Consider the following 19,522-nt stretch of genomic DNA (forward strand, 5'->3'; position numbering starts at 1 on the left):
GGCACAGGGTGTTGCGCGCCCAGCATACTCCATTGTGCTTTAAGGCCAGACGCAAACCCCACACCCAGTTAACCTAATGAGCTTATATGCATATAAGGGAAGGGCTGCGGGTCCGGTCTTGCCTAAAGATGGTCTGGGAGCCGGAGCTGCTCGGATGGTCGTGCAGGGCAGACAGCTCAACGGGATTCACAGCCGGGTGTCGGGTGTCCCGTGCTTCTGATCCGGGCGGTCTAAAGCGGAGCTGCCGCTCCTGCCCTGGCACATTCCTGGCAAGTCAAACTCCGACTGTCGGGACCTTTCAGGCGTCACCTTTCACTACCTCTGTCGCCCAGAAGCCCCCAGCCAGTAGTGACTGGTGGGGCAGAGAAAGAAACCCTCCCTCCTTCTCACCAGTCCAACTATCGACCTATGAACTTCCCCTGGCACCTGCTCAGCGTTGGTTTATGGGGTAGAGTGTGTCAGGCACACTTGTGCTTAAGTCAATTAAGCCTCTCCCGGATTTAATTGATGTGATGCCTTTTGTTACTCCCCCAAATTAAGAAGATGTTCATGGTTTTGAGGGCAACCTTCATTTTTGAATGGTATACCTTTATGTTAAATCGTCCACATTCCAGTATTTATATTTTCCCAAAGCTTTTGTTTTTCACCCTCTCCCATACCCTCCCTCTAATAGAAAAACAAGCCCAGGGTCGAAAATACCAAATAATGGACTTTAATAAATTATCAATATGTATATACACTTACATTCACATGTATTGGGCAACATGTTGTTATTCTTTTTTATTAAAGTTTTCTTTTGGGTGGATGCATGGTTCAGTGGTGGATTTTCACAGCCGTTTTCCGTGCAACAGACAACAAACAGCTAAACAATATGCACATTTTAAAAGAATAAAAAATGCATATGAATGTCAACAGCGCAGACAGACAGTCCATTGACAGCAGAGTGTTGCTGTGCCGCAGACGTTGATCCTCCTTTTCGCTTGATCTCCAAATAGCTGGTGGTGTAAATAATGGAGAAGCTGCAGATGAAGATTTAGAAGCACTTCCTGTGGACAATGCTGGGACCCGCCTCGTCGTACTCCTGCTTGGAGATCCACATCTGCTGGAAGGTGGACAGGGAAGCCAGGATGGAGCCACCGATCCAGACGGAGTATTTCCTCTCGGGAGGGGCAATGATCTGGAGGAGAGAGAGGGAGACAAAATGGATCAGTAAAGTGCCAGTGCTTCACATTTGTCATGCATAATTATTCATTTAAAATATTTCAATTTGGGGATGAACTGTAATGTTTTTGCTGTCATAATATGTACCTTGATCTTCATGGTGCTGGGGGCCAGAGCAGTGATTTCCTTCTGCATACGGTCAGCAATACCAGGGTACATGGTGGTACCACCGGAGAGCACGTTGTTGGCGTACAGATCCTTACGGATGTCAATGTCGCACTTCATGATGCTGTTGTAGGCGGTCTCATGAATACCAGCAGACTCCATACCTGGTCAGATGAGAAGGACAAGTGTAAAGCGGAGGTGGGTGCCTGGTTTGGCACAATAACTGCGGTGCGTAATAAATAAAGGAGTATCGTTATTATTCTGACGTACCAATGAAGGAAGGCTGGAAGAGGGTCTCAGGGCAACGGAACCTCTCGTTTCCGATGGTGATGACCTGACCGTCGGGAAGCTCGTAGCTCTTCTCCAGAGAGGAGGAGGAGGCAGCGGTGGCCATCTCGTTCTCGAAGTCCAGAGCCACATAGCAAAGCTTCTCCTTGATGTCACGCACGATCTCACGCTCAGCTGTTGGGGGACAAGTTGATGAGAGTTAGTCCGGAGTGACAAACGAAACACAGACACCGTGTGCGCAATTAACTGGGCTGATCTACGAAAGCTGGAAAGCGAATTGTTTGTTTTTCTTAAACACACATCCCGTTTTTACAGAGTCTGTTAATCGACTTTAATAATTAAAAATAATATGCCTAATTTTCAGCATTATCGGGAACTGTGTAGACGATGTGTTGCTGGTCAAATAAAAAATAGAGTTTGATGATAATTTAGATTCCACTCTGTCTGCCTAAAAGCCCTATGGATTGCTTCTTTCTTTCAGCTGCTTTGTTTTTGGAGTAGACTGAGTTCCTTACCGGTGGTCACGAAAGAGTAGCCACGCTCAGTCAGGATCTTCATCAGGTAGTCGGTCAGATCGCGACCAGCCAGGTCCAGACGCATGATGGCGTGGGGCAGGGCGTAACCCTCATAGACTGGGACGTTGTGGGTCACACCATCACCAGCATCCAGCACAATACCTAGGGAGAGCCACGGTGAGAGTTTAGTAGAGTCCAGGCGATAACAAGGTCCACAAACATATTAGGTTTGAGCGTAAAAGTGTGCCTAAAGGGGGTGCTTGAATGAGAATGTACAAATACACACTGCAGGTATATGTCATAAGAGAACCTAAACAGTCCCAGAAAGGCTGTCCGACTGTGCGTAAAAGCTGTGCGTAAAACGGGCACCATATTATGTGTTGCAATTGTTATATACTTGTATCAGTTGCACAAGTCAGTTATATTGTATGTTCTATAATAAAGGCGACTTTCTTTTTGTATTATGTATATGTATGGTTGTCAGTCTTACCGGTGGTACGGCCGGAAGCGTACAGGGACAGCACAGCCTGGATGGCCACATACATGGCGGGGACGTTGAAGGTCTCAAACATGATCTGGGTCATCTTCTCTCTGTTGGCCTTGGGGTTCAGGGGGGCTTCAGTGAGCAGGGTGGGGTGCTCCTCTGGTGCCACTCTCAGCTCGTTGTAGAAGGTGTGGTGCCAGATCTTCTCCATGTCGTCCCAGTTGGTAATGATACCGTGCTCGATGGGGTACTTCAGAGTCAGGATACCCCTCTTGCTCTGGGCCTCGTCGCCGACGTAGGAGTCCTTCTGACCCATACCGACCATGACACCCTGAAAGCAAGATAATGGAAAAGTTACGTCAAATTATCCAAACAGAGGTATGACCTTCTTCTGGTCAGATTAAAGTCTTTACTATGTGATGCAAAAGGCACGTTGACAATTGCGTGGATGTGCCAAATGACAGCTTGGGTCACAGGGACAGACAGAGAGCAATTGTATGACTGTCAGTACACGTGTGACTAATTTAGTCTCAAAGAGTCAAAGGCCACATTGCTGGTGGTAAAGGGAGCCACATTTACACGGCTCACGAAACGTAATGCCACGCGTTTATCATCTAATATTATTATAACAGCGCAAAATAACTACATTTTGATACTAAAATATCAAAATCTCAGCTAAATTAATTAACACTCCTATAGGAGTCTGTAGTCAAAAGAGTGTATAACTGCCTGTAAGAGTGTATTATAAATGTATTACATTAAGAGTACAATATATTTTTTTATGTAAAGTATACTGTTCACCGAATTGTTTTTCTATATTGGAAGAATTGTGTAATTATTCCAGTAATTGTTGTTTTTTTCTTAACCTTTTCAGTTAGTCTCTTCTATTAATATATAGGAGGATTTTTTCTGCTGTTTACCTGGTGACGGGGGCGGCCGACGATGGAGGGGAAGACGGCCCTGGGGGCATCATCTCCGGCGAAGCCAGCCTTTACAAGACCGGAGCCGTTGTCGCACACAAGGGCGGTAGTCTCCTCGTCGTCACACATGTTGGATTCTTTAAGAGAGGAGGGAGAAGAAAAAGAGTTCAGCTCACTCAATCAAATCCACGTGGTGAAAGAAATTAATCTCAAACTTATGTTTTGGTTTACTCGTTTCTCGTTTCCTACAAGCTCACACCAAGTGTCTAACATTTTGATACTAAAAACATAATTTATTAGGAAATAACGAACATTTACTGGAGCATGAACCTGGTCAGACCCATGCCTCACGCTAAACGTGTCCATAGCACACTGACAGCAGGCCATTACGCCGGGATAGAAATCACATTGAAAGTAAACAATTTGTAACTTCTCTATTTGTTGTCCTTCAGACATGTTTCTGAATTTGTGTCGACTAATATTCTGTCATTTATGTATATATATTATTCTAAATGTCCCTGAAGCAAAAAGTGTGTTAAAGTTCAGGTAAATCTAAAAGCATTTTCTCATTATCAACTTTCTCAGGTCCGCTATCCTGCTTTTTAATTGGTCTGAAGGTGCATCGCATCTTGCTGCATCCGCACCTTCTCCGGATTCAGTGTTACATCTATAACCAGTCAGTCTACTTTATCTATCGACCTATTAATTTAACTATTTAAAAAAATGTCCCAGCAGGACAGTTCAGATTAGAGCTTCTCCTGCCCAGCACTGTATTTCTATTCTACTGCTCAGACTATATTTACAAAAATGTCCCTTCTTCTTCTCCAGCACCAAGCCTCTCCTATCAATCCTATCCTCCAGTGGAGTTGCCCATGTTGGCTCGAGTGGTATCTGGTCCTAGGCGTCCTGTCGCTGGCAGTCCTGCCTACGCTCCATGCTCCATAGCTGTTCTGGTAAAGGCCTATAGTCTTGTGTCCCAACCTGGATGGGAGACTTCAGGAGTTCTAGCAGGGTCTTACCTTAGGGGGGTGTCTGCGGCTCGGAGAGAAAGACCCAACCAATGCGATTGCTGAACCAGCTACAATCTTCCTTGCTTGCAGGTCCACCTTATATACCCAACCTCCACCATTCACAAACCTCAGCACCGGACCCAATCCCGGCCCTCTGCCATATTAGGATGCTGACAGGCCGAGGGTGAGGAGTGGGTGGGGTCCAGCGCGGAGGCGGAGGGAGGGGATCCATTAGGTTTGAGTAGAGGGTCCGGACTGACGCTGCGCGTGCCCGACGAGGAGAGAGCGCGCGCCATATATGGAACTGTCGCTTTGACCTCCCATCAAGCCTCGCGGTCCCACCTCGAGGGCCGTAAAAGGAGCGCGCGGTTCAGTGGGGGTTTTCTCGGGGAGACGCCAGTTGTTACCAACCAGGGTTGTAGATTTGCTGCTAGTAGGCCTCATCCAGCCTTAAAATGGGAAAATGCTGCCCTCATCTGAACAGATTTAGACCAGGGTGAGAGCCAGCCCCCGATCTATGACTGACACGTCAAAAATGGCCCTGCAGCCGGAAAGTGCCAATTAAGAGTTCAATGCACGTTATGGTGATCAATACGAATTGACACAAGTCATTTGATCAGACCTGAGATTGAAGATTTGGTGTGTAAACAGTTAATATGTGCTGCTTCATTATTCCAGTCGTGACAGTTCAGTAATAATAACAATTTAAGAAGACTATTTGTAATTGATTGCACTAAATGCTGCAGCCTGATTAACTGAGCCCAATATGGCACAGGAAATCAAAGGCCTTTTTGCATTTATAGATTGTATGTATTTGTATTTATTTAGCATGTTATGACCAAAAAAAAGGTGAGCGTGTGTGCATAGACAATCTTGTTCTTCTAAATTAAGAGATTGCAAACTTGAATCCCTTTTCTTAATTATGCTCTACTTTAAACAATTGGTTTAATTCAAACTGTGCTATTGTGCAAACCACATGGTCTCATATTCACACAGGTCCACACAGTCTTATTGAATAAATAAGGAGAGAACCCCCGAAACAGCCAACAGCTGAAACCATATCTGCAGGGGCTACGCTGCTCTGTCACTGGAGCAGTTGGATTAATTATAACTCTAATGGAGGAGGGGGAGCTAGTGTTCATGTGCGTGTATGTGTGTGTGTGTCTGTGAGTGAGTGTGCATGTCTGAGTGAGAAATGGAGTGTGTGTACATACATGCACATGTATGTTTGTGTGTGTTTAGTGGCATGAGACATAACGAGGAGTGAAAGAGGAGGTGCAAAATACCTTATAATACACTCAATGGAAGTGAGGAATGACAGAGGAACAGTGTGAAGTATAGAGAAAAAGACAGGGACACATCTAAATCTGATTTGGTAGATGAACAGCAGAGGCACAGAGAGAGAGACAACTAATGACACCTGGGGACAACTGGGGATTCCTTAAGCAACTAATGTCCCAATGTATTCATACAAAGTAAGAATCTATGCAAATGAATACTGCTGGAACTTCATGTGCATAACAAGAGATATTCAATTTTTTTTTCATATTTTTGTCACAGAAAGGAAAATGGGAAAGCATAAAAATGGGAAAGCATACAAAAATGTGTGGAAAAGTGCTTCTCGTGTTGGTTTCAAACACATGCATTATTATTTTGCTCTCATGCCATAACCTAACGCTGGATTTATGTGGGAGCAGATAAATGTTAACATGTAACATTTCATGGCCTGAACCTGGAGAGAAAAGTTACTAATAGGCAAAGAAGTTACATCTTCTGTGCTTCTTATATCAGCAGGAATTGTTAGTTGTAATGAAAAGTTGCCTTAATTGGCTCTGGGGGTTTTCAGAGAATATTGTTTCTGTGGTGTGTGTATTTTTGTGTGGGTGTGTCTTTGTGTGTGTGTGTGTGTGTGTGTGTGTGTGTGTGTGTGTGTGTATGTGTGTGTGTGTGTGTGTGTGTGTGGTGGGAGGGCGTCAGGGAGTGGAGGGGCGGCAGAGCAAGGTACAGCTACTTTTATGCACTTGTTGTGAGCCGTTTCGGACCCGAGGGCCTGTGAAACGCCTAAAATGTAAAGGGGATGGCAGTTGTCAGGCAGTGGGAGACGGAAGGGAGGGGAGTGGAGGTCAGAGGGGCCGAGGGGGAGGAGAGTCCAGGCAGTCTCCTGGAAAGTCTGCTACGGGGGAGGACAAAGAGGGAGGTGAAAGGGTGTGTGCAGCAGGTGGGATAAAAAAATAGTTCAGTTTGTCAGAAGATATGTAACCCAGCCAGCTGAGCGACTTTGGACAAACAGTGTATTTCTCAGTGTTTTTTAGAAGTACAGTTTGTTTTTGAGAGTGTCTGATAGTGGTTACACGTCAGTTTAAGTACAAGACAAGAGAGAGAAGTGGAAAGGTAGAGAGACACATGGATGTTTTTTATTTTTATTTTTTTGTTAGCGCATGCTCAGTCTTCCACGTTTCTACCTACTCAGTTAGATTTGTATTTCAGTCAACACACTGTGTCTCTCATGAGAGCACAGAGGGTCAGAGTGACAGAGAAAGGGTAAGAATAGCACACGCCTCGGCATTCAGTCGCTGGAACCAATACATTTGCTGTACACAAGTGTCCTACCTTTTTAAGTGTGGCAGTGTGCTCAACGACAGAGGCTACCGCGGTGCATGTACAGTACAGAACCCACAGGAGGCGTGTTGGAGATTAGTTATCTCAGGTGATACACTGAAGAAAGTTTGTGGATACTGATACTACTGATACTACTGATACTCAGGATATTGTAAATAGAAAGGTAAAAGTACTTCAGGGAGAGTTTTAAAAAAAAGTTTGTTGAAAATAATATCCTTAAATAAGTAGTACAAATTGTGTGATTTGATCTCATGAAGTTTAATTCTGCTTCCTGTTTAGCCTCATTTTGTTTGTGATGTGCTGCGCAAATCAGCTCCTTGCTAGGCATGCACTGCTTTCTAATGCTGCTTTCTATCCTCCTGATGAACAAGACTCCTCGTCTTCTGCGGTGTCTATCTGTTCAAAAGTTTCCTGAAGTGAATTAATCATTTTAATGTAATTTGTAGAAGAAGGTGCTTGGTTTTTGCCTCAAGAAAAAGTGGCAGTAGTATTTCACGAGAAAGGCAGAACTGGGAGAATGATGACTACTGATCAGTGAGACTATCGGGCAAAAAACACAAGATACTACTGCGCCTGTGAAGTGCAACTTGTTTCAAAGTGGTAGGATGTCTGATATTGACAGTCAATTTGTTATAAAATAATGCTTAATGTGCTTTATGAGACTCTGCACCATTAAACTTCTGCATGGTCTCCTACCAACCGCGATGGTGTGTTATGGTTGAGCTCAACTGAAATGCAACACTTACAAAGATGAATTTTATTTGGATATTTATTTTCCTATCTATTGCAAGACTTTGAGCCAGATTTTTCTAGCGAAAAGCAAAGAAATTATATAATGTTTTTGTTATGGAAGGCTGAAAAGGGTCAGAACCTCAGTTCCTGGAGTTCTTCAAATAGCCCGGGCCAGATACAGTGAAAAGCGAAGGGAGCTGCAGCACATAGAGCTGGAATTGGAAACCCTTGCAAGGCTGAGCAGCACCTGGTGAGCTGCATGAGCCAGCTGAGCCGTCCTCTGCAGAACAAGAACAACTGCTGGAAACTCTGTTTAGTTTTAAGAAGACACATTTTACTGATCACAGAGAGATCACAGTGTCTGAGAATCTAGTGAGAATAATCTTTAGAGCCAAGATCAAAAGTCCTACACCATATATACCGTTACCAAAAGGTCCAGAATGAACATGTCTAAACAGGAAGTTTAATTCAGTTTATATATTTTCAGAATGTATTTTCCTCTTTGATGCCTCTACTGTTTTGACATCACTTTTCCATCATATCAAACATGCGGCTGATCTTGATCCAACTAAATTGGTTAGTTGAAGTTTACTCAATTGATCTTGATATAATCTTAACCTATCCCACAAGAGCAACAATCACGTAGAAGCAGAGATAAATCAATTGATTGCATTCATTCAGGGCTTTGCCAGGACTCGTCTATGTGCCAGCAGATGGGACAATGTGCAGAGTCTACTTGCATGAGAAGCTCACAACACGGTCAGCACAACCTGCAGCAGCTGAATAAACACCACTCATTACCAGGAACATTTATTTTGGTATGATGGATTGAATGAACATTGATCCCACTAACCTGCAGGGAGCAGTGCACACTTGTATGAAGCAACAGCACCACCTACTGACAGCATTGACATGTTAATTTGTGAGACAAAAAACACACTTTTACAGTGAATACTGAATGAAAATGTCAAGTTGAATGAGGAAACGTGATCTGGTGCAAGCCATGAAATAAAGTCTACATTTAGCAGGAGATAGGGCATAAGTGGGTCTCCTCTTCCTCTCATTTGTGTGTGGTTCTGTAGGGGACTGGTGATCTTTTTTAAATATACAAAATATAATATATGGATATAGGCAACCCCTTGGAACTTCACAAAAATCCACATTTTATAACTCATTTGAATATGTTGGATGAAATACTAGTGTACACTTTATGAGCCGACACAGACCAACACAGCTTAACAGACAAACATCCACAGACAAAATCTTCCCACAAATAAGAACTATCAATATCTCACTTTATTTACCTTTACATAGAAGCATAGTAATTTAGCAAACACAAAAATAAAAAAATCTATCATACATAATTTTCGGTCATATTATTTATGACATGGATCCATCATTAATGCACAGACTTTCAGTGTTTACTTTATAAAGTAAGTGGTGAGGAGATCTTTTAGAAAACATGATGTTTCTATTAAATTTGAATGGGAAGGGTTTGGTAATATCACCAATGTTCTTTCACACAGGAACCACAACACAAGTCTGGACATAAGATGTTCAAGGCATCATATGAAAATTACATTTTAGTTCAAAATGAAGATGTACATGTTGTGAAAAAATGAAAATATTTTGTGATCACTCAAATTATAACAAGAAGCAAAAGGAAAATAAAGAGCATGCAAACTTTCTAATGTTGTATTCATGAATCTCTTTTTTTTAAAATATTGTAGAGTGAGTAATTCAGATGTCTGTAACATGCCGTTGTTACTGTGACACTGTTTCAGAGTCTCTGTGCGTCACTGAGTTATATTCACAAAAATCCCCTGTAAAAAACATACAAATAAGTCCTAGAGAAATGCACACAGGTGCAATTAGATCAAATTAATGTGACAGAAAGCTCCTCCAACATACTATCTGACCTCTTTTTTTGAAATAGACAATACAAATATAGGAAACATAGTTTTGGATAGAGACCTGACTTAAATGTTATGTGATCACTTGTAAATTAGAGCTTCTCTTCTAGTTGTTTCTCACAAGCAAACCATCCGATCCACAGTCCCTTTTGAATTCAAGTTAAGCTTATTTGCATGTTGGGTGTAACACTCTGCTCCACGGTTCCCCTGAGCAGTGAAGAGGGCTTTTCACATGCCTCTCTGCCAGCTATAATAGTAAGCTGGCTCAACAGTGCTAACATGCATGTGGTTTTGAGTCAGGAAGTTGTAATGTTGCTTTTTTGTTTTTACACCATGAAAGTTGACTGGGATTACAAGACAAGATATAAGACCTCTGACTTTGATGACTTGTCTCCTGCACCCACCCTCCCCGGGAACAGCAGAACTACCAGAAAAGACACTGTTTAGACACTTCAATAAAATTTCCCAAGTAACTGTGCACATTTTATTTAGTTTGACATATAAAGATTGATGGAAGATGAGCTGTTCCTGGGCAAAGCAAGAAAAACGAATTGAACCTAAACATATTGGCAAACCCATCCCATTGAAATGTGTTTAACTGAGACCAAATCCTTGGAAATAATGTTTTTATATGTGTAGCTGTGAATTACAGGATTACTCATATTTTTCATGGCAAATGTGCATACAGAGTGTTCAGTCCAACAACACAAATAGCTGCTTCATTTGGCTTCAAAATGGACTGTAAAAAGTCTCTGCATGGATGCTTCGAGTTTTAAAAATCAATGTTACGTGGAAACAAATACACATTTAGCAGTTTTGTATACATGACACTGGACTGTTTTTTTGGTTTGGTTATGAAAATTGTGACATGATAACAAACTACAAAAAAGGAAAGTCATTCAAACCATCACATTTTCATTCTGCACACTTACTAAGGTATGCATTCACGATATAAAACAGGATTTGGGCTTTTTCCCAAAACTATGGTTTAAAAAAAATGACATGTAGGCTATGAGCTTCCTGTGTGTATTCATCATTTCTCATTTTCACTCTCATTCAGTGTTGAATTAGATAGTTAAAAAATATAGCATCTCTATGAACTCTCCATCCATGTTTCAGTTCTGAGGTCTGTTTCATGTCCAAATGGTTCTCTATGTTGTGCTAAATAGTCACTTCAGAGAGAAAACATTGAAGAAAACCCATTTAATGTTTCTCAATGGTTTACATTCTCCTCCTTCTCTGGTGTCCATCTGTAGTCCTGTAGAAAGCTCAGCTTTCTTTCAGCTTGTATCCATCTCTAGTTCTTCTTTTCCCCCTCTGCTCCCACCCTTCTGGAGCAAAGGCACTTCTTCCCAGGCACTGCCCCCTACAGTTCTGAGATCTTCCTCATCCACTCGTCTTTACTCCCTGTGCTCTCAGCGAAGTGCTTGTTGCTGCTCATCTTGGAGAAACGCCTGCTTCTCCATCAGTTTTCTGAACAGCCCTTGCCTGTTGCCCAGCAGCTCAGTGTGCTGCCCACACTCAGCAATACGCCGCTGGTCCAGTACAGCAACGGCGTTCGCATTCTGGATGGTGGACAGACGGTGAGCGATGATTACGACTGTCCTCCCTGTTGATCGGGTGAGAAGGGCAGAACAAAATAAGTTGCGAGAAACAAAGAGTGGCATCGATGCACCAGTACTGAAGCTTTATCGTGAAATGAAGACAGAGACGTCTACCTTCCATCAGACGCTCCAAGGCCTCCTGGACCAGGAACTCATTCTCAGCATCCAGTGCACTAACGAAAGATGGTTATTTAGGGTTTTCTTCAACAAGAAAAGGCAGTGTTATCATCATCATTTTCACAGCTCAGTGCTGTGCAGAAGCGTTTATAAAGGCCAACAGAGTAAACAGTAAAAGTATTGTAAGTAAAGCTGTTTTGCTAGCCGATCAACAACAAGTCTTTAGTCTCACTCTTTCTCACCTGGTAGCCTCGTCTAACAACAGGATCTTAGGATTCTGTTGAGACAGAACACAAATAGAGTTATACAATCTAAATCAGGTTTCACAGAAAAAAAGAAGTGTAGATCATGGTTCCACTTTATATTTTAAAGTTATTTGTGGTTGAGTGAATATGATGATTAGACACAGATGAAAACAGTCTGTGAGCAATGACAGGAAAAGCCAGTCCTGGTTACAATAGATTCCAAATGTTATGTGCTGATGTGGATACACTGTAAATGACCATGTTGTTGCACTCACTTTGATCAGAGCTCTGGCTATTGCTATCCTCTGCTTCTGCCCTCCTGAGAAGCAAACACACAAGTTAAACGTGTCCGGACTACGCCTAAACAGACCCAAATGTCTCCTGTATGCACGCTGCCATGAGACTTAATAGAGTTGTTCATTGACAAAGTATGAAAACACACTAAATACTCAGTAGAACAACTTGGAAACAACATGTGGTGTTGTCTCTTAAAGATGTAAAACAACCATTTATTTTGTTAATCGAGACTTAAAGGAAATGTCTTAAAAGGACTAAATGAGCACACTCAACATATATTTACAACCATATGAGAGTGACTACCAGATGAAAAAGTTCTCATTACACGGCTCATTAAACAAAAATCACCCTCAGTATCATCAGCCCCCCTAACTGCTTTCTTGCTTCCCCAGTTTCGTACATTTTGTGATCATGACTGTGTGCCTGCCTCTGTTCCTCACCTGACAGCAGCACTCCTTTCTCCCCCACTATAGTGTCAAAGCCCTGAGGAAAATCCTGGATGAAATTAAAGGCGTTGGCCACTCTGGCTGCTGTGTAGATGTCCTCTGTGGTCACAGCGTCTGGGTCCACTGCGCCATATGCAATATTATCTCTTATGGAGCAAGAAAACAGCACTGGCTCCTGGGAGAGAGGTGGGAAGACGATCTTCACTCAAAGGCTCACAGGCAATATTGAATGTCTGCTCAGTCTATGTGCGTACAGGAACATAAACAAATTAAAGATGAATTCATTACCTGGCTGACAGTTCCTATGTGACTCCTGAGCCAATAGGGATTCAGTTCTCTGATGTCATGACCATCTATAGTGATGATACCTGCAGAAAAGAGTTCATTCTTAGGAGGTAAAACAGCCATCTGACAGAGGCTTGAACTTTTAAGTTGGTGCCTGATTAAGTATTAGACAGAATAAGCTCGCTCTCACCCGCTTCGGGGTCGTACAGCCTGAGCAGCAGTGAGACCAGGGTTGATTTTCCAGAGCCACTAGGTCCCACCACAGCCATGATGGTACCAGCTGGGACCAACAGACTGAGGTTCTGGAAAATAGGAGCCTCGTTACGGGTCGGATAGGCAAAGGAGACATCAGAGAACTCCAACTGACCCTTCAGCTGGTCTGGAGGAAGCACAAGGCCTTCTGTGGAGAGGGACACATAGATAGAAACATTATTTAGATGAACTGCTAGATTGGAGAAATGAAATCAACATAAATGAACAAGGAAAAAAAACAAAAAACGTCCTAGATTATTTATCTTAAATTACAAATTGTGCATTGTTAACTAACTGGGCAGAAATAACAAACAACAAGCAGTAAGTCTTTATAGTTAGTTACATAAAACAGCTGACAGTGAATATACATCTAATTACACAGAGAGAACTTTGAGACTATTGATGTGAAATTCCCCACCAGGCACAAAAAACAACAACAAAAACATTATTGTTTTCTGGATACATAATTCCAAGAATGATAATGATGGGTTTGAAGGACAGCATTGAGAGAGAGAGAGAGAGAGAGAGAGAGAGAGAGAGAGAGAGAGAGAGAGAGAGTGTTCTGACCATTTAGAGGAAACTCAGGCTTCCTGTCCAGCAGCTCCCACAGTCTGGTTCCTGCTCCAAACCCCTTCATCAGCTCAGAGTAGAATGAACTCAGACCTACACATCAAGCCGAAAAACATAACATAAGCCATCTTGGACACACACACACATACACGCAGTATGCACAGATGTAAAGAGTACAGATAAGGAGATTTGTATACTAGGAAATAGCACATGCATGTATGTGTGTATATTACCTGCAATGCTGATGCCCACCCAAAAGGTGTACATGAGGAACGACGACAGCTCTCCCACCGTCATGTGCTGGCAGGCCATTAAGAGGCCTCCTTTGTACAGCACTGACAGGATCATGATGTTACCACTGAGTCCAGTCTGAAACCCACACACACACACAGAAACACACACCCCTGGTTATTTGATTACCACAACATCTGGCATCACTGCTACTCCCTGACACAGCACTGATGATACTGATTACAGTCCATTTGGAAACCTGCTCTTGATATCTGAACTAGACTTCATTGAGCGTGGAGTGCATTATTTACTTGATAATATTTAAAATAGAGAGAAACCGCCGAGGAGTTGGAGATGCAGGAAAAATGACACAAAGAGCTTATTTTTCACCGACAGACTGAGCCTTCCTGACAAATACTTTCTCATAACAAACAACAAACTAAAAACCCATAATATATGATAACATTATACTTTCTCATACAGTAAATGTTTTTTATACACACTGTTTTAGATAGGTGTTTTAAAAGCTGATGTTTGTGGTTCTGATGAATTGCACTACATTATATTCCAACTTAACATGTGAAAAACGCACACATAAGTTCAAGTGTTAAAGAGATAAAAAGAAAATACTTGTTTAAGAGCTGTAATCCAAGTTGTTTCAACACTGTCTTAACCTTTTAGAGTCCATAGATGGGTTTATGTATTCTCTGAACTTGTATGGATATCTCAGTACTTTTTTTCTGTGAAACATCCGATGTATATCGCTATGTCAGTTACTGTGGAGATGTGACTAAACAGGGGAAAAAAGCAGAAGCCTGTGTGTAATGTTTTATTTCCAAACTGCTGGTTTGTTTTGCTTCACTGACAGGACACACTGACAGGACACACTGACAAAACACACTGACAGGACACACACACACACACACATACCACTCCAAAGAAGCCCGCTCGTAGTACAGCTTCCTTCCGGGCCAGGCTGAGGACCTGGTCTGTCTTCTGTGTGTACGCGTTGACTTCTGACAGCTCTTTACCAAAAGCTCGGACCGTCCGCAAGTTGCTGATACGCTCCTCTGCCAACTACACACATGCAAACAGCTTTATCTATTGTAAATAAGATATTAACATAGCAAATGTATTCTATCTGCAGATTTAATTAAGCTACCACAGGCAGTGCAGCGTTTATATCAGACAGTATGGCTTCACTAACCAATCATATAAACTGCCATGTTCAGTATAGAGCTTCACTAAAATCATATAAAAAGGCAAAGAGACTGGCTTGATTGACATATAACATTTGCAATTAAGTTTTGTCACAGCTTCCTTGTTTTATAACCACATCCTCAAATAATGTCTTCAGGCACATTAACATCAAAATGTGATTTTGAAACAAAAAATATAGAAAAGAGTACGACACAACGTTCAAACCATTTAACTTTATTTGTGTGTTTTTGTGCGCTGTACCTGTGTGGCTTGAGCGAGTGCGTCCTGTGTGCATTTGGAGATGGAACGAAGGTATCGGCCATAGACTACAGCCAGACCGGCCACAGGAGGAACAATCAGCAACACAAAGCTCGCAAGACTGGGAGAGACGTAGAACTATGAGAGCAAAGATAAAAGTAAAAATACAGCAGTTATTGGAAATAAAATGGTAGCAAAGAAAGGAGGAGGGAGTGAGGAGGAAGGTAAAAGAATGTGGACACCCAACGACAGCAATTACAGCAATGACTTCCATTAACTTTTATGTTTATTACACCAATAAATAATTGAGCATGCATTTTGTTTTATGGTTTTCTTTGTGAGAAAATACAGTTGAATGGAAGTTAAAGGAAGTTAAAGTTGGTCAGCAAATCTCCGATCCATGCAGAAAATTAGACATAGAAATGTTGAGACTGGTGACAGAATGTAGTCAGATGAGTGTAATTTAGTTTACTAGCTCTGAGAGAATTAGTATCAATTTAAGTGTCTGTTCGTCAATACTGAATATCAGTGACTTTCTCCACTACCCACTGTTTTGTGGCTCCGGGTGCGGCAGGCATTAGAATCTACTCACTGATATCGTAAACCTGTTTCACAAACCGTTTGCGGTAAAGCTCAGCTCACATACCAGCTCGAACATAATGGAAAGAACAAACAAAGGATGCAAAGAAAATCCAAACTACTTCCTTGTACTGAGTTGCAACATGCAGCACACACACACCTACACCTGAAGGAAATCTGTTGAGTCCTCATTCAAACCTGTTCCACAGCAGACATCTCTGAGGGACGTACTTACCATCATACTGACGCCAGCAGCTGCCTGGGCGACGGCTCTCAGTCCATCGGATAGGTTGTCAGTGATGGAGCGGCCCACCACGCCTGTGTCAGCAGAGAGGCGGTTGATGAGCTCGCCGGTCCTATTCCTGTCAAAAAATGCCACTTCCTGTCTGAGGATGGAGGAGAAGACGGCGGCTCGGAGATTGCGAACAATCTGTTGGCCTGAAGAGAGAAGACAAAAAGACTTTAGTGAGGAAGTTAGAGATAAGAGACTGTTGCAATGAGACTTTCAGTTAATCGTCACAAAATGAATCAATTCCGTCTTTTGTGAGCGAATCATCGTTTCAGACATTTCATTAAAAATAAAAATAGTGCTGTTGGTTACAGATTGAGAAATGTTGATAGTTGCACACATTTAATAACATGTTTGAAGACATTACATTAGGCTTTGTAAACTTGTGATGGGCATTTGTCATTATATTTGTCATTCTGTAGAAAATGCAATAAAAACTGCTGCAGCCGGCAGGCAGTTAGCATAGTTTATCTCAAAGACGGGAGACGGGTGAAAACAGCTTGCTGGACTTTGTCCAAAGTTAACAATAAACCCAACCTGCATCTCTACAGCTCACTCACTAATTAACATCCTGTCATTTTAATCAGAACATAAACATAGATGTTGCATCCATAAGGTTTCCAAGAAGTTAATGTGGATGGCCACTAAAAGATAATTACAGCCACATCTTGTTGCTGCTCGTATCCGGATTAAAGAAACAAGATCGATCATGTTAGTTAATGATCTTCTGAGGTGCTGGAAGGTGTTTTTTTAATGTATTTTTTAACAGTCAAGTTTAACCTGATTCTAGTTTATATGTTAAACTAAACAGACCATCTCTTGACTCTAGCTTCATGTTTAACACACAGAAACAAGAGGGAATCAAAACGCTTATGAACATTTTCACCAGTCTTTCAGAATATTTCTGCTCATTGACTCAGACATCAGTGAGTTTGTGTTTAGTGCTGGCTGTGTGCACAGGGTTGTGATTATCTCGGTGTGTATGATGCCTGTGTTTCTTCAGCTAACCTGAGGTCTGCATGAGGTAGACTCTGGCAGCATTGGCTGCCGCACCACACAGGAACACTCCCGTCAGCATGATACATAATGATGTCAGGGAGGCGGTCATTGTCTCTGTGTCCGTTCCAGTAGTGTAGATGGTGTCAATCACTTTACCCAGGAGGAATGGAGCTGACATGGTTACAGCACTGGAGACCGTTAGGAAGCCCAAAGCAGCTGACGTGGATACAAGAAAAGACAGGAAAAAAGAGAATGTTAATACAAACAAATGATTGTGGAAAGCAGGCCTACAATCTATGAAAGGAAGTTTTAGCATTACATTTTGATGGTGTTATTCAGCCAAATCTGATGAAATAAACTGTTTTTCAAAGCTTAAAAGTAATTCATGTAATTTGACTTAATGCTGAATATTTAAATCTGGGACAGTCTTGAAACAAGGTAAGATCCGACTACAATGCAACTCACAGTTACTTAAGTCACATTTTGGAGGGAGGCTTGAAAACAGTTGTGACTGATAAGAAAAACTAAGAAATCATGGCTGTACACAAAAGTACAAAGTCTACATGTCTCCTACATTTTTACTTTTATCTAATATATATCGTATATGAGACAAGTTGGAACAAGCAATCATATCATTTTTCCTGTGTGAATTTAGTCAAAAACTTCTTTATGCATGGTATTGGAAAATGATGATGCAGAAAGTTCCCTCTAATATTTAGACCAGGTGCAAGAAAACAGATCAATTGAAGGAAACAATTTGCATGCTAGATTAAAGCTCCAACATCATTATTGGACTGACTACCGTATATGTCCACAATATATATATATTTTTCCCTACAATGGGAAAAACATAATTTACCGTTTGGAGACCTTTTGTGATGATCTAATCAGGGATACATCTTAAAAAGGTAATAGAACTTAAATTGGTGAGTCAATGGTTATTGGAGATGTGCTGTGGATTTGTTACGGCCATGGTGAGACAAGGGGACAGGTACATGTAAAGGGGCTCTCAGTACACACAAACAGTTTACCTGCCAGGCTCCATCTCTCCGGGTGAGCAAGTTGCAAAATCCTTTTCACATCATCCAGGGGGACCGTGGTCGGCGTTTGGCCGCTCTCCGTGTCCGTCTGGGTCTTCACTGATCCGGCTGACGAGGTGGCAAAGGCAACAGGTGTGTGTGTGACTGGTCGGCCTGTCGGTGTGTGTGAACGGAGTATGGAGAGACCTCTGAGTGGACTGCAGGGCCAGACAGACACGAAGGGGCCGGAAGAGGAGAGCAGGAAGGCAGGTGTCGGGCTGCCTGACGACGTGACCCCGGTCGACAGCCTCTTCCTCCGGAGGGCAGCTGAGGGAGTCGGACGGTGCTGCAGCCACAACGTCCTCGGCTGCGTTGGCTTGAGTTTGGACACATGCGCTCCATGCGAGCACCTCGACAAGCAAATTAAGAGCTGCATCGTCCGAGTTGAATTGTTGATAACAGCTCAACAACAAGTCACAGGAAGTATAAGTATTGGCCTATTGTCCTTAGTGGTCAATGAGATTCAGTTCAGTGTGAACTGTTAAGTCCACTCGGAAAAAAACATGTTAGCCTTTCCACGGGGAGGTCAACGCACCGTGTCCATGGCTGAGCAGCTGCTGGGCTTCTTAACGCTACATTTTCCAGTTTAGACCGTTAATATCCGTTTTATCTGCGCCTGACAGCCGCCTTCACCCAGTTTATCTCTTATCGCTGAACAGCTAACAACACCCTGCCTGTCACTGTCATCTGTCGCTGAATATCGGTTTGGGCAGGCAGGTGAAGTGGAAACATCAGCTGCCAAAGACCCACTAACACCAAACGCGCTCTGATGATGCCACCTTTTATCTCAGGAAAGAGACAAAAAGGGTAAAAACAAGAAAGGTGACCCTGGTTTGGTTCTCATGTAACGTTACACACGATTCCTCCTCTCCACAGGAGAATCCAATGGCTGACGATGTAAGCAAACTTTCCCAGGCATAACCAAACACCCCCAGATCGTCATTACGATGTAACGTCTTTAGTGAAAGAGCTTTGAAAGGTTAACAAGCAAAATGTCTCTCCCCCCCCCCGGTCTGTATGCACTATATACGAACACTATTAGACACAAGTCTAATAGTGTTCGTATATAGTGCATACAGACACAATAACAGGATGCAACGGATATTAGCTCCATTATTGTTTCGACGAGTTTTCTCGACAAACTGCATTTTCATTTATTTTGAAATCCACTGCAATTATAATGATCAGAAAACCATAGAGGAAAATCATCCATTAGATATTTTTCTCCCAGGGTCTGCGGTGAGTGAATGGTGAAGACAAAAAG

At 42.4% G+C, this 19,522-nt stretch overlaps 2 protein-coding genes across 2 annotated transcripts; both read right to left on the reverse strand.

Annotated features, from left to right (window-relative positions):
- Positions 1 to 766: 766 nt before the first annotated feature.
- acta1b (actin alpha 1, skeletal muscle b) lies at positions 767 to 4,602 on the reverse strand. Its single transcript, XM_034529329.1, has 7 exons — positions 4,553 to 4,602; positions 3,534 to 3,670; positions 2,620 to 2,944; positions 2,130 to 2,291; positions 1,597 to 1,788; positions 1,309 to 1,490; positions 767 to 1,177 (listed from the first exon to the last, which is right to left on the reverse strand). The coding sequence occupies exons 2-7, from the start codon at positions 3,660 to 3,662 to the stop codon at positions 1,034 to 1,036; spliced, it is 1,134 nt and encodes a 377-aa protein (XP_034385220.1). The 5' UTR covers positions 3,663 to 3,670; positions 4,553 to 4,602; the 3' UTR covers positions 767 to 1,033.
- Positions 4,603 to 9,172: 4,570 nt separating this feature from the next.
- abcb10 (ATP-binding cassette, sub-family B (MDR/TAP), member 10) lies at positions 9,173 to 19,198 on the reverse strand. Its single transcript, XM_034529493.1, has 14 exons — positions 18,211 to 19,198; positions 17,189 to 17,395; positions 16,127 to 16,329; positions 15,316 to 15,450; positions 14,785 to 14,931; positions 13,857 to 13,992; positions 13,621 to 13,716; positions 12,992 to 13,201; positions 12,805 to 12,884; positions 12,511 to 12,691; positions 12,049 to 12,092; positions 11,771 to 11,805; positions 11,526 to 11,584; positions 9,173 to 11,416 (listed from the first exon to the last, which is right to left on the reverse strand). Exons 1-14 carry the CDS (start codon positions 18,632 to 18,634, stop codon positions 11,223 to 11,225), a joined length of 2,151 nt encoding a protein of 716 aa, XP_034385384.1. The 5' UTR covers positions 18,635 to 19,198; the 3' UTR covers positions 9,173 to 11,222.
- Between the last annotated feature and the right edge of the window lie 324 nt (positions 19,199 to 19,522).

This window comes from Cyclopterus lumpus, chromosome 3, assembly GCF_009769545.1.
Source record: "Cyclopterus lumpus isolate fCycLum1 chromosome 3, fCycLum1.pri, whole genome shotgun sequence".
NCBI lineage: Eukaryota > Metazoa > Chordata > Actinopteri > Perciformes > Cyclopteridae > Cyclopterus > Cyclopterus lumpus.